At 43.5% G+C, this 15,318-nt stretch overlaps 1 protein-coding gene across 1 annotated transcript; it reads right to left on the bottom strand.

The window, feature by feature from the left end:
- Window positions 1–1,023: 1,023 nt before the first annotated feature.
- btbd17a (BTB (POZ) domain containing 17a) lies at window positions 1,024–5,245 on the bottom strand. The gene is made up of 3 exons (XM_076081587.1): window positions 5,143–5,245; window positions 3,165–3,459; window positions 1,024–2,098 (listed from the first exon to the last, which is right to left on the bottom strand). Exons 1-3 carry the CDS (start codon window positions 5,243–5,245, stop codon window positions 1,024–1,026), a joined length of 1,473 nt encoding a protein of 490 aa, XP_075937702.1.
- Window positions 5,246–15,318: the final 10,073 nt, after the last annotated feature.

Genomic DNA, 15,318 nt, shown 5'->3' with positions numbered 1-15,318 from the left:
GTAAATACATTATGACAGACCTGGAGTTCAGCAGGATGAACATTTGGTTTCCAGTAAGAACTGATTTGATGACTTTATTTCACTTTGTAAGTCCAAACAACATGTTGATGTACAGCCAGTAAAATGCTGCTGAAACAACAGTTTTAATCTCGACATCTATGTTCTTTGACCTGCGAATCACCAAATCAGTGCTCACTGGCTGATGAAAGACAAATGTGACCCCTTGATTGTAAACGGGGTCATATAGCACCAATATTTTAAAACAATACAAAGAAAACGAAGGAAAAGAACCTCAAGCATAAAGGATGAGACCGGCGATGTTCTTTGTTTTTCTTATTTTCAACAAAATTGATGAAAAGACCAAAACCAACAGTCTGTGGCTCTGAGCTCAAAGAACATTGGTTCCTGCTGAAATCTTTTAAAAACAACCGAAAGATATAGTTTTATTTAAACAAAATGCTCAGTAATTTCTTTAAACAGCTGGGCAATGTAGTTTTTAAACATGCATTACTCAAATGGAAGGGGACTATTTTCAGCGGCGGATGAATCCACATTTGTGGCAGCAGGACTGTGTGTGTGAGATTTGAGTCAAAATAAACTACAGTGTGTGTGTTCGTGGTGATGAAGGAACATGTCACCCGTGTGCATTATGAAGTATCACTTTAGAAAGCTGCATGGAAACGGCAGAATTCAATAAAACTTGTTGGAAAATGGCGCGGACGGATTTCCGGCACGATTCTATTGGTCTTTTTCATCGGGTTTGTTGACATTAAGAAAAATATAGAATAGCACCAGACTAACCCTTTAAGACACATGTTTCACCATGATGGTACACAATGCTCTCAGATAGTCACGGGTTTTGGGATTGTTAGTTGCCCAATGAAAACAGCAGATACATGAGACGAGACAGATGATCCAAACATCACGCACGAGGAGGATTCAGATCCAGGTCCCCGTGATGTGATATGAGTGAGATGTGGCTTCTCAAGGTTGGATTGTGTTCGGTAAGGGGAGGGTGGAGGGTCAGTTCTTAATGGTTATGAGGGTTTGGTACAGCGGCTTCACCACAATATGGAGGAAGAGGGAGCTGTCGATGAGGTACTCGGACGTCCGGCGGTACAGGTCGGCCTCGGCTAAGAAATCCCCGCTTTCCTCCGTGCTCTGGTGGAAGTTGTAGACGTGCTTCACCACCACCTTCCCCTGCTGCTGAGCCATCACGAGCACCGTCTTCTGGAAGTTCACCCCGGCGAAATCCGCGCTGGACGTGGCCGGCGTGATAATGATGCGAGGGCGCCCTCCCTCTACACGCGTCGGCTGCATGGCGCCCGCCTCCGTGTACATCGGCCTCATGCCGATGGGCAGCCAGCGTGGCGAGAACATGGCGTTCCAAGTCACCCGCTTGCTGGAGTCGTGGCCGCTGGGCCCCAGCTGGGTCTGGAAGCTGGTGCTGCGGTCGTCTCTGGAGGGGTTGCTGATGATCCAGGGCGACCCCCACAGCGCCGACAGGTAGTTCCTCGGCATGAAGAGGCTGCAGTTCACGTCGAAGAATTTGGCCATGTGCATCGGCGACGCGGAGTGAAACTGGTAGGACATGTACAGCAGGTCGCGCACCGACTCCTGATAGCGAGCCAGGACCGTTGAGTGGGTCTGCAGGCGGAAGAGCTCCCGGGGCGGCATCATGGCGTAACGCACGGATCTCAACGCGTTCTCCGCCGTCAGGCCGTCTGGCTCGTTCTGGATAATCCAGGCCTCCAGCGCCGCGAAGAGCTCCATCTCGCTCTGCAGGATGAGGTCCGAGCGCTGCAGCAGCGACATGAGCAGCTGGCTGCTGATGGTCGCCCACTCTCCGCTCTGCAGCACCGACGACAGGTTCCAGGCCATGAACTGAAGACAGCTGTCCCGCAGGGTCGCGTCCCCGGCCTGCAGGGCGTACTCATACCAGCCCGCCACGTGGCCCGAGGAAGAGTCCCGCGCCAGATTCTGGGTCATGTACTGGGTGATCCCCTGCTGGAGGCCCATTACTTGGTACTTAGCGGCCAGCTTGTGTAAAGGTGTGGCCTGGTCCAGACGCAGAGAAATCTCTCCACAATACAGATACCTGCTCGGAGAGAGGAAGTTGAGGTTTAATGAAGGAGCATTTGAAGCACAACACAAATACAGAAAGTGACCATTTAGCCTAAAACAGCTTCTCAAAAAATGTTTTACACACATCAACATTCACTATTCACCTTCATTTTTTGGGCACTTGGCAGAAAAAAATCATGTTATAACTTGACATGTTATAGCTTTTATGGCTAACATGTTAGCAAACAGTTGGCTATTCAAGTTCAGTATTCTCTCTCTTTCAGCTCTGTTTTGTTCTCCACCAACAACTTTTGGGTGCTAAATGCTCCACTATGTTCACCAGTTAGTCCAGCAAAAAACAACTGCCTGCTGCTTTTGGACACTGAACCAGACAGTTAATGTGCTGTAAAACCAAAACAATGAGCTAAAAGAGGCTGAAGAACTTTCTACAGCTGTTTCATACAGCTGTGAGTTTGTTACGATCCCTTTAAAACTACAGTTGCCGTTTTATTTGTTGTTGAGAATATTGATTGGTGCAGCTTTAAGAAATTGTGTCTCTTAGACTGAATTCAGTCATTGTCTTAAAGGCAGAATGAGTAGAATTTGTCGGTTGTGGTTTATAAACAAAACATTCAAAGTTGGCCCCTCCTACCTACTCGTTCACGATTAATACATGCTACACACTGTTCCTTTCAGTAACCTCAAAGCAGCTTCTTACAAAGGTTGAAAACGCTTTTTTTTATTTTGGCGTTCCGTGAAAAGTTCCAGTTTAATATGAACAAAGATTTCCTCCGTCTGGCAGATGGCAGGTTTACTGTCGCTCAGGTTTTAATCAACCTCATTGGCATTTGAGATAGAAATAGATTTTGTTATTGATTGCTGTGGCAGCACAGGCTCCTCAGTGTCTTACTGCTACACTACAGGAGCTGTTATCGAGCACAGCGGTTCACCGATTGGTCGGTTTGTTTCGCGTTGGACTCATTGATTGCTTGTCTCAGATGTAGGGCTGCAGTAGCAGAGTCCCTCCCTCTAGAGGGCATGACAACTCAACCACAACTGAGGGTTGAAGTGTCACATGGAGATGAACATTGCGCTCCCACCTGATGAACTTGTCGAACACAGCGGCACAGTCGGAGCTCTCCTTCAGGACCAGCGTGCTGCCGTTGCGGCTCAGCAGGATCTCCTCAAACACGGGGCTCTGCAGGGAGAGCACCAGCGAGTGAGCCTGGATCACCTTCACCTCATCGGCGCTGGGCGTCTCCACCCTCAGCAACACGTCGCTGCCGTTCCCCTGCAGCAGCAGGGCCTCCAGGCGCTGCACCACAGTCAGGGAGTGGCTGATGGTGTCCCCGCCGCCGCCACTACCGTCCTGGGATGTGTCGACTTTCAGCGAGCCTGGTGGAGGAGGAGGGGAAATATGCTGAGTTATAAGAAAAGAAGAATACTTAAAAGCATGATAAAAAAGTTAAAGTAAGTTAGGTTCAGGCAACAAAACCAACAGTTGTTCGGACTGTTGCTTCGTCACATGGATGCATTTAATTTGTGTGTCCCCCACGAAAAAGGCTCCTAATTGACTTTTCATTGGCATTTATTTCGTACTGAGGGACACGGAAAAAAAACGGAGAATTTGTGTCCATGTACACAAAACCAAGAGATTACATGATACCGGGCCCGATAGTAGGGCAGCATCCAATTCCACGCCATTGATCCGTCCAGCTGCTGTCTCTGTCTGGATGATGAGAGATTGTGGGTCACGTTTAATTAAAGCTTTGTCTCAGCTGAGGCGGTTGTAGCACACCACCCCTCCTCCACCTCCTCCACCTATACTCGCCCCTCGACTCTGAGCTGGGATTCGTGTTAGCGTTAGCAGTGCGGTTCCTCTTTCTGGCACTTCCTTTCCAACACGACACAAACTCAGCGGTGATGTTCCCTTTAGATCACAGACTGAAGACACAGTTGTTCACATAGCAGGAGGGATTCAGGAGTCAGTCAGAGAAAAGTTTAAATATTTTGAGTATTAAGTTGTTATATTTCTGCCATAGTAAACATAGGAAGTGATGGGTTTCACCAATAAGCACCATAGGGCCTGTGCACAAAGCATCTGGGTTAGGAGGAGGGCTTAAAATGTAACAAATATATTGAAAATACCCATTTTGGTTCTGTTAGCTGTTGATATAATGGGCATAATAAATTGCAATGTCTGCAAACCACTGATACGTTTCATATCAACATTTCTACATAGATATATATATCAATGTTACAGTGTTTTGACAGGTCGCATCCTCAATGACGTTTAGGTTTAGGATACAACACTGGTTTACTAAAATATCATGTGTTGGGTTAAAATAAAGTTTCACACCAGACACAGACAGCGGTCTCCTGGGTGCAAGTCCCATGTTTGATCCACCCATCCTCCCAGACCCGCTCCCTTATTTACTACATCAAAAACACGTAAAATGTAATCCAGGAGAAAATACGCTCCCTTTGAAATGTAAATGACAAACAATACAGTTACTCTGTGCAGGAATGTCATTTTTAGGAGACTAGCAGAGCCTCCTTCACATGTTGGCGTCTGTGTCGGCCGATATCATCATTCATTATTACATTCTGAATTTCTTCAGTGAATAAAAGACACGAGATATTTAAAACCATGTAATGTCACATCATCTTGGACCATAATTATTACTATAAATAAAGCTTGAGTAGAGCTTAAAGACATTAGTTGTTATAGTTCAGATACATGTTTTTTTTATTATTTTCACAGATCTCTTCGTCTGAACATTTAGTTCTGGAAATGTTTTCTCTGTAAAATCATATTCTGTAAATCAAAAGTGGAGATTCAGAAACGTTTCCATCATGTTTCATTATATTTGTTCACAAATACAACAAAAACAATGAACAAAGAGAACAAGAAGGTTTTATAAATAAGTGACAACATCGCTGTTACAACTCTGACCTTAAAACTCAGAATCATCAAACAAAGTCCACTCAGTGAGTTCCAGGACATTAAAATGAAGCACAACTCGATCAGACATCCTTATTCATGTAATGATGTCTGAGCCCCGAACACTAACTCACCTGCAGCAGCAGCAGCAGCAGCTGATCCCCGGAGCAGAGCCAGTACCAGAACCAGAACCAGAACCAGCATCCCAACGTGGATTTGAACAACTTGTTTCACCATCTTCTCTCAGTCGTCCTCCGTCCGTCCTCACCGCTGTCTGTCTGGACTTCTGTCCTCTCTGTTGGCAGGACGAGGGGGATCTGTGTCTGAATGTGGGACAGGGGTCCTCCTCGCCACATCCGGCCCCACACACACACACACACACTCAGAACCTCATCGATCAGTGGGTGGAATCAGGCCTGGGTTTGTTTCCATGGCTGCCTCTTTGATTCTAACTTTCCTATCCTTGGGTATTAACGCTTGCTGCATGATATTGATTGGACGAGGAGGCAGCGGGGGACCCTCAGACAGCTGAGGACCGGGGGACATTTGATCTAACTGCAGGTCTGGAGGTGAGAACTGATCCGTCTTCGTCACAGGTTTAAGGCCTTCGGGATCGGGGACATCTGCAAAACACTGGAGCTCGACGATGACCCGCCGGTATTCAGACTCCACGTGCAGCAGCTATCTGTGTCAGTGGGTTCACCCGATCCAGAGCATGTGCGTGACACGAGCAACACGAGCAATTTGTTCACAGCTTCAGGCGACAGCACGCTTCATTAGGGGGCAGTACGTTATACAATCAATACCCCTCTCTGGCTGATTTTGATTAAAATCCTCATGACTTTTTTTTTAGAAAATGTGTTTAATCACAAACTAAACACTCTGTTCGAAGAGAGAAGTGAGCGAGACTTTGATGTGTGTGTGTTTGACGGTGATGATCTGGTGTTTGTGGTGCCGTGTCGGTGCCGTTGACCTCGGCTCTGTGAGCCGGATCGTTTGTGTGTCGGAGTCGATGGTGATCTCACAGAATGAGTTCTTCTCTGCTGGTGTGACTCTGGACAGAAAGAGGTCTTTGAGTCTGGACGTCAGCCAGCAGGTCAGTCAATGTGCACAAATACAATGTTTGGTTCCCTTTTGTCTTTCTGTTGACTTAACACTTCATGTTTAGCTTGAAAAAACCCAAACAGTATATTTACAACTAGAGAGTGAGCTTTATTTATTTAAAGGACCTTTAGGGGCTGATCACACCGAGACACGTCTCTACACCAACTATGCAATTTCACATAATTTTGGCCCATTATTATGACTATAGATAAAGCCCAAAAAGATTAAATATAGAACTTGCTATAGATAAAAAATATCTTTTATTATTAAGCCTTCGTCTGAACATTTAACTCTTCTGGAAATGTTTTTTCCTGTAAAATCATATTCTGTAAAACAAAAGAGCAGATTCAGAGAACTTTTTAATTATGTTTCAATATATTTGTTCACAAATAAACATGCACATTGTATGTAACTGACAGCATCCTCTATCTATTTTAAGGTGCTTTAGGGGCTGATCACACCGAGTGCAGCCGCTTCAGAGACGCCTCGGTAAAGCAGGTCAGGCCTAAAGGGCGTGGTGCTTCTGTGGAGCGAGGCTGCGTTCACAACAGATCATATCTGATGAACAGAAATTGGATAATGTGCTCTCTCTCTGCCTCGCTCACTGTGGCCTACATGAAACTATCACAACGCGAGCCTGATACGATGAATGGGAACGTTTCTATTGCCTCTCAACATGGAGACGGCTGAGCCGGGCGGAGTTATGAATCCCACCGCTCTTCCTAACAGGTTGAGGCAGAGACGATTGGTTAAGGTACGGGATCGACCTCCAGCACGGTCAGGATATCCCATTGGTCAGGACAAAGGACCCAAACAGATCAGGTGAGCAGTACCTCGGCGAGCGTGGACGCCGCAGTTGGCGGTTACGGCCCGAACATTGCATCATGTACTAAATGAACATCATGCTGTATTGAAGAAGACTTGAAACTAGAGATTGAGACCATAAACTCATGTTTACAATGTTTACTGAGGTAATAAATCAAGAGAGAAGTAGAGTCATTTTCTCATAGACTTCTATACAACCAGAGGAGTCGCCCCCTGGTGGACACTAGAGAGAATGCAGCTTTAACACATGAAGCATTGGCTTCACTCTTCAGAACTGGAGGTTGCCGCCTGATATTAATGCTCTGAATGCTGTATATTACACCTTTAACCTTTATTTAACAAGGAAGTCCCCTGAGATCTCTTTTTGAGGGGGATCTGGAGGAGACAACAAACCAGTTACAGATTAAATATAAATAAAACTCAACAAACAGGAAATATCATCTCAAGTCGATCTCAAGTCTTTGAGATGCACCAGATTCTGATCTGCAGAGAGAGAGAGAGGCTTCAGTCAACGTGTTCAACAACCACTAACTGCAGATACAAAATGTATTTACACCTCGTGTCCACTAGAGGGCAGACCAGCTGCATTAGTCAGTTACTCACATCGGCCTCATTACAGATACAAACACATGAAACCTGCTGCACTTAAAGTTTTCTCTCTTTAAAAACATCTTTATTGGCATTTTAGTGCCAAATAAAAACAAACATAAAATGTTGACTTCACAAATGAGAAGAAAATAAAAAAGAAAGAAAAGAATAAAAGGTAATCAGCAGGAAAATGAAGATTAATGAGTTGATTTTGTAAGAGAACGTGATGGTGGTTGTTCAGAATTATGTGTTGATATGTGAAAATATGTGTATTTGTTGTGGATATAGGTTTATTATATCAATAAGGAAATTTACCAGCACAAATGAATGAACAAGAAAAAAATGAAAACCATAAAAACACATAAAAAAACGTCAGAGCAAAGATTTAGGCTGCCACCCAATAAGTGCCTCAACATAGTTGTCCAAAGAAACGTGTTAAAAATGTTTACAATATTTAATGTTATTTTCATTTATTTATTTAAAATAATAAAAATAATAATAAGTGAGACAAAAGGTTACATCGTTTTGCTTCGACAAGATATTTTATCTCTCGACTCATGAAGGTTAAAAGACGCAGAGTCAGGAGCATTTCTACCCATAATGTGACGCTCCCACATCCAGACAGCTTCAGCCTCAGTGTTCATGAGACTGTTTCCTGTGGCAGTGGATTGATTGCTGACCGATGATCACACAGACTGAATGCTGAGGCTTCCTTCTTTCACACGGCTGCAGCAGAACTGACTGGCTGAGGTAATCACGTAGCCGCTTGTTTGTTTTACTAAAATAAATCAAATGCAGATCTTCAATGAGTGAATGATGCAGAATGTGTTCCAGATAGAGTCACTGCTTAGGTATGATTTGAACAAATAACACAGAAATCTTCTGGTCACCAAGATGACCAGAAGATATTTCACTAAATCTGCAATCACCCCGAGTGCAACTTGCAACCACAAACTCTCTATAAGAAGTGGGCGTCGTCGTCCTGACGTCGTCTGTTGGTTTGTGGACTGATGTTTCGAAGCCTCAAGTTCTGTGTTTTGGTCGTCGCCATCTTGGTTTTTGCAACCAGTGAACAGGAAGTGACCATATCTGGACTGAGGAGGAGTGACGTAGAGACGCCATATACGTCTCTGGTAGAGACCTGTCAATCACCGTGTAGCCCCGCCCTAAAGCATCCCCTGCTTTATGGTCTGTTTGACTCTAAATGGACCATAATGTACTAAATGAACATCATGCTGTATTGAAGAAGACTTGAAACTAGAGATTGAGACCATAAACTCATGTTTACAATGTTTACTGAGGTAATAAATCAAGAGAGAAGTAGAGTCATTTTCTCATAGACTTCTATACAACCAGAGGAGTCGCCCCCTGGTGGACACTAGAGAGAATGCAGGTTAAAGATACTTCTGCATCGGCTTCCCTTATCAGAACCAAAGGTTTGCACCTGGTTGCAACCAATCTGCGTTCTATTTAAAGTATATTGTCACATGCATTAGAAACAGTTTGAACTCTGGCTACAGAATACAGAAAATACAAGTAAACCTACGATAAAAATATAAATACGTGTATTTACAGTCACACTGACGAACAAAATCCATGAATCAAAAATTAATATTTTTCAGCCCTCCACAGACGGAGCACGAGGTCCTGATGCGTGTTTGTCTGGAGTGGAGATAAAGTGACGGTGTTGGTCTGGAGAGCTGCTCATGTTTCGGCCTCAGAGAGTCTCATTGCTTCACAGCTGCCCAGAGGGACAGTTTGGAGAGCTGAGGTTATGGCAGGCGTCCAGACTGAGCTGACCTTCCTCAGCATCAGTTTATCTCACTGCAGCGGCTCCATTAACTCTTCCTCTTTCTCTTTTCTGTTTCTTCTTCCTCCAGCTGCACAGGAAGATTTGTTTCTCAGTGGCAGCTGTTAGTGAAGGACGAGCTGAACGTACGGACTATAAATGAGAGTAAACCGATCGACTCTGAAGGCGTGAAATTGGCTCTGTGAGTTATGCATGCAGGTCGTTATATATTCGACCTCTTAGTGTAAATCCTGAATATGTAATCAGAGGTGGGAAGCAACTAACATGTACTGAAGTACAGTAAATATTTCAGGTTTAATCAGATCATTTCCGTTTTTGGGCGACTTTCAAAACGTTTGTCAGGAACATGAGTTTAAGACGATGTCTCTCAACCTGCTCCTCTGCAGGTTGAGAGACATCGTCTTAGACCCTTTCAAAATAAAGGGCATCAGTAGTTTAAAGTGTAACTTCAACCCCAAGTCCACGCATAACTCCAGAGAAAACTTGAACGATGGTTTATGAGAGATCCATTACAACGTGACAGCAGGTTACATCCTGCTGCTCCACTACCGACCTGACGTTCCAACACAAACGTTGATTATCAAAACACGATAAACACGATCCAAACCTAAGCAGACTTCTTTTTCCTGTCGTAAATCACAAAATGTTTAGCCCTTTATGGCAAGAAAATGGCAAACAACAATATTTACATATATTCATACGAAAACGAAACAAGATACAAACTTAAATAATAAATAAACATGTGAATAATTGGCTCTTACAAACAGGTTTAAGTGTGCAGTGACTCTTTAAAGAATGCAGCTGATGTTAAGGTACTATATATTATTATTATCTTTATTGGACTCAGTGACAGTTTTTCGAAGATGTCTCCCGTCCATAAAAGGAAACTTTGATTTCTGTTGACCGTGGTGATGAATATTAACCGCTGCATCAGAACCCTGATGCTCAACTGATGAAGCCTGATGCTTGTTTACTCCCTCTGCGTCATCTTCATCTAATCTAACAGGTCCGGTCGATAGCGAGTCACGTCTTTGCATGATCGCTGGCTGCCGGGGTTCGTTATTTGCCCGACTGTACCCCTGCAGGGGTCAGAGGTGTGACCCCGTACGTCTAATAAACACATGAAATGATATGCAGCTGCAGGAAGTGAGTGGTTTTCTCAGCAGAACTGAACTGATGGATGAATTAGTTCTTCAAATCTGCTCCCTATGACGCGCTGTTTGCTTTGGAGCTTTGCTATCGTCAACAATCTGCTCGTTTGATGAGGTTTAGATAAATTAAAGACAGATTTGTCGGATCTCACTCCATCTCTCGCTTGTAATTGTGTTAATTTCAACTGCTGTTAAGAATACATGCATGAAATTAGGAAGCTTCTGCTGCTGCTGAGTGATGTTTGTCTTTGTTTACTGTCTGTTGTTAGTTTGTGTATGTGTGTGTGTGTGTGTGTGTGTGTGTGTGTGTGTGTGTGTGTGTGTGTGTGTGTGTGTGTGATTGTATTTATGACGTTGTAAGGACATCTGTTCACACCGTCACATTTGGGGACACGCTCTTTGTGGTCCCCACAAGGTAAGTTTATTTTTGTGGTTGAAGTTAGTTACGTCCCTTGTCCTAAGTGACAAAAACAAGTGTGTGTGTGTTTTCGTGTGTGTGTCTGTGTGTGTTTAATCCCCGTGAGACCTCAATGAAGTCGATGCAGACCTCAGCACACACCAACAATGTGTTCCAATTCCATGATAAATATGGTGTTGTGAAACTGCAACTTTAGAAAGCCGTTGCAAATCAAACTATGTTTTTTTTCCAAAGGACTTTAATTTTGAATGCTATTTATTTTGATTGTCAGCTGCGAGCAGCTCCTAGCTTTTCTCTGTGTATTGCATTGTGGGACAATAGTGTGCATTAACAACAGACTCAAAAATCAAGCATTGATTTTGTAGCGTGCATGTGGAGAGTTTACATTATGTTTACTATTAGCCATGCTAGCGGTGTGGAGAATGAGATACTACCATTACATTTGTTGCAGACATCCATGAGCCTCCAGAGGATGCATCGTGGTCATTTCATCTGTCCAGTGAAATATCTCAACACCTAATGGTTCAGACATTTCATGGTTCAAAGTCAAAGAAGACTTTTCCGCTGACCATCAATGCCTCAACAACTATTCTGAAGACTCTTTCAACTTCCTGTGACTTTCAGGTTTTATCATTACCCAACCTGCTCTCATAGGAAGGGCTATAAATAGACATTTTAAGGACATTCTGCTTGTCATGATAACGCATTTTTGTCTTTTTACACCATGTTGTTACCGTGAAACTGCCGCAGTTATGTTCAGGCAGCAAACCTACTTAGTTAGGTTAAAGTAAAACATCATTGGGATTAAAATAAGTAACGTAACATAAGTACAGAGAACACGTCACAAACATCACGTAAAAAAAAGAACAATTTGGGACATGAACACTGGTCTCCTGGTTGAAAGTCCTGTTTGTTTACCTTAGATATCATATAGGTAGTTTTCCTCACATTTTATAGTGTGTCAGTTGCTCTGAACGTAGTATAATCACGCGTATACGTTTAAATTGCAGACAGTGTGAACTACATGGCGTAACTTGACATGCAGAAAGCAGGAATGCCGTTTTGATTAAGCACTAAATGACTTCAATGCAGTAGAGTACATGGACTTCTTGTATTCTAAGTGGAACTACACTATAATAATTAATACTTGTGCATATAGTTAAAGGTATAATATGGAACTTATTCACAGCGTTAGTCTGCTTTGTGAATATTTATTTTGTCTCAGTTTATCTTGCCCTCTCTTCCTTGTGTCTTTCCTCCCTCATTCACCTCTTTCCCTCCACAGATCAATCCCTCCCTCTCTCTCCCTCCTTCCTCACCCTTTCCACATCGTCACTCCCCTCTGCCCCATCTCTCCCTCTCGTCCTCTGCTCACTCGCTGCAGTGATGAACCGGCTGCATGGATCCACTTCTCCTCCTCCTCCTCCTCCCCCTCTCTGTCCTCCTCCACGTCTCCTCATTGGGTGTCCAGCAGCGATGTCGGGGACTCTGTAGGAGCATCGGGGGGAACGACGGAGAAGAGGACCGGCTGTGAACCAGGTGGAGGGTCGACGTGAGAACTGGATTTAAAGGTAAGACTGAGACCGACCATACAAGGGCAAACAAAGCCGAAGAAAACTCTTTGCGTTCACTGTCGAGTGTCTCAGCTGCTCTGTTGTAAAAAGATGAAATGTTTCTGTTTGTTGTGCAATCAGTGCTGTTACACATCATTGACTGCAGTCCTATTATAAAAGTTATTTTGGCAAGCAGGGAGTGAGACTGGAGTGTCTCACTTACAGTTGTTTCATAATCACAGCGTCTTGAACTTGACGTGTTTTCTTGTTATTTCACTTCCCCTGAATCTTCTAAGAAAGAATCAATTCCTTCCAAGATGCACTCCTGGAGTCTTTCTTAACGACGAACTTTTAACGGCATCACGATCTGCATGATGAAGAAACTTCTTCATCGCTCTCAACTCGTCAAATACAGACAGTTGGTCGATGCCCCTCGCCGTCTGATAGCGACTCACCGGGCGTTCTACCGACTCCAATGTGGGACTTTTCAGACACAGGACGAACGTCCAGGAGACCGATTGTGTCCCGCGCAAAACTCAAAGTAAACGTTGACATTTTGTGACTTGATTTGTCCGTGTCGTTAGTTACTTGACTCGTCAGTGACGTGAGTTGTTAGTCTGCCAAGTTCAAGTTTCAAGTTTGTTTGTACGTCCTCTGGTGTTCTGGAGAATAATGTAACGAACACACCTTATTTAGTGCTCGTAGCCTGCGAGCTATTTGCGGAGTCTCGTGCTACATCGCGAGTTTAAACAAAGCTTGTCACGTCGTCCCTGACGCGTCCAAAACTAACAATAGAGGGTTACGTAGAGCGTCGTTCATTAGACGTGTCGGAGAGTTTTCTTTGAGGGTCTGATTCTTGTGTTCATCGTTTTTTTCGCGTTAAGATTCATCAAAAGACAAAACCTGAAGCAGCTCTTCGTCCTCGCTCTCATGAGAAACGGGTTTTGATGTACAGTTGTGCTAGCAGCGCTCTTTATCTCCCAGCAGTGTTGTTTCAGGTGCTCAGTCTCATGATGAATTATTAAGAGGACTCAGTGGAGCACAGATAGAGTTCAGCTCAGCTTCCCGGGCACTGAACGCCCCGCGGAGCCTCCAGCTGCATCTCGACCCTGGGAAGAGTCGTAACCAGAAACACGCCTCGGCCTCTGATCTGCACAGACATGTCGCTCAGCTGTTTTTTATAGAGGAGGATGCTGACGTTGAAACGGAAGCAGTGTGATCAAACGATTCTGTTGTCACGTCAATGCACCTCATTTCCCTCGAGCACGAAGACTGAAACGGTCTGAGAGCGGATTTAAATCAAACGCATCTGAAGCGAGAACAGAATCTGTAGCACCCGAGGGACCGGACACGACGATTAGTCGGCACGGGAAACTTCCCAGAGAATAAAGCGTGATGGAGAGCAAGTAGAACTCTCCAAGCTTCAACATTTCATCTCGCACTCTCGGGATTAAAGAGGACCTCTGCCGGCGTGAAAGAAGTGGCTGCTGGGATATTGATCGGTCAGTGTGATTACTGTTCCCTTGTGCCTTCTTCTCATTAACAACGATCGTCTTTTTCTTTTTTACTGAGAGGAGGCTTGCGAGGAAACAGATCGGGTGTCCGAAAGAAGCAGAACTGTCACCCCTTGAAGCCATTTCACCCTGTTTTAGAGAACATACGTGCAGCAGTGGACATTTAGTTTGCATCAAACTGTGTTTTTATATTGATTTCCCTTTTTAAACTTGCATAGTCGATAAATTGTTGAAAGTAATTTGCCAATAATTCACTAATTCCAGCCTCTCAAATGTGAATATTTGCTGCTTTACTTCAGTCTTTGGATTGTTCAGACAAACAAGCAATTTGATGAACTCCTCGTGCACTTCAGGAAACAGTGAACAGTGAACAAAAAACGAATTAACTGAGAATACTTTAAAAAAATGTTCAGCTGCCAAGACAGACATTTTTTAACAGTACTTATACATAAGATAAAAAAAGAATAATAAGTTTGACAAAAAATTGACAAACCAAAGCAAGTTTATAGAAACTGAAAAGATATCGGCGGACCTCTTATTGCACCGTTCCTTTTTACATTCAACTTTCCATCAAACATACAATTCTCATGAATGTAAACGGTGAAAATGAAATACATACAACCAAAAACAAATTCCTAAACACACTAGTTTGAACCTCAGTTTTATGTTTGTTAATCATTTTATTACACACTTGTACTTCTTTACCAAACTATTCCATAAATGCACTTATTTGACCGTTAACCATCTTTGTTTTTGTAAACTTGTGGATGCAGTCGCAGCATCTTAGTTTCTACTTTGCATGTGAGTTCATGAGTAATATGTTGGTTGGTTCATGATAAGCAGCTCTGTCTAATTAACAATAGTTAATGTGTGGAACCATAAATGTACACATGTAATGAGTTTAGACTGAAGATGTTGATGCAACACATACTGTGGAAAACACTGTAGGATGAATGTGCGTCTACACTACACCTCCTGCAGCAGTGGAGCTCCTATTAATACTGAATAGGACATTCTATCTCAGCACGTGGGATGTTGTTACATAACAAAGAGTGAAATATGAGAGTGTTTCATAGACGAACAAAGCAACCAAAATCTAAGTGAGTTATTTCTGAGCTCACATTTCCTCCAAAGACTGAGGACGTGTCATTTTTATGGTCTGGATTTAAAACCCTGCACGTGAAGTGTTGTGATGAAGACTTCTTATCACAACACGTCACAGCTGAGATCAGAGACGTAAAAAAACAGATTCAATCACAGACAGGACAGGAATGAAAGAGTGATATTCTGTTAATGTTAATACCAACATATGGAGGCGTTTGTCTGACTACAATCTGTCTGATGTCT

This window comes from Anarhichas minor, unplaced genomic scaffold (genome assembly GCF_050575085.1).
Source record: "Anarhichas minor isolate MPS153535 unplaced genomic scaffold, ASM5057508v1 ptg000082l, whole genome shotgun sequence".
NCBI lineage: Eukaryota > Metazoa > Chordata > Actinopteri > Perciformes > Anarhichadidae > Anarhichas > Anarhichas minor.
This window is presented reverse-complemented; position numbering and strand designations above follow the sequence as displayed.

Coding starts and splice junctions, on each gene's coding strand:
- btbd17a (XM_076081587.1), bottom strand. CDS start 5,245: ATGGTGAAACAAGTTGTTCAAATCCACGTTGGGATGCTGGTTCTGGTT. Junction 3,460..5,142: donor TGCTGCTGCTGCTGCTGCAG/GTGAGTTAGTGT, acceptor CTCCTCCACCAG/GCTCGCTGAAAGTCGACACA. Junction 2,099..3,164: donor GTGTTCGACAAGTTCATCAG/GTGGGAGCGCAA, acceptor CTCTCCGAGCAG/GTATCTGTATTGTGGAGAGA.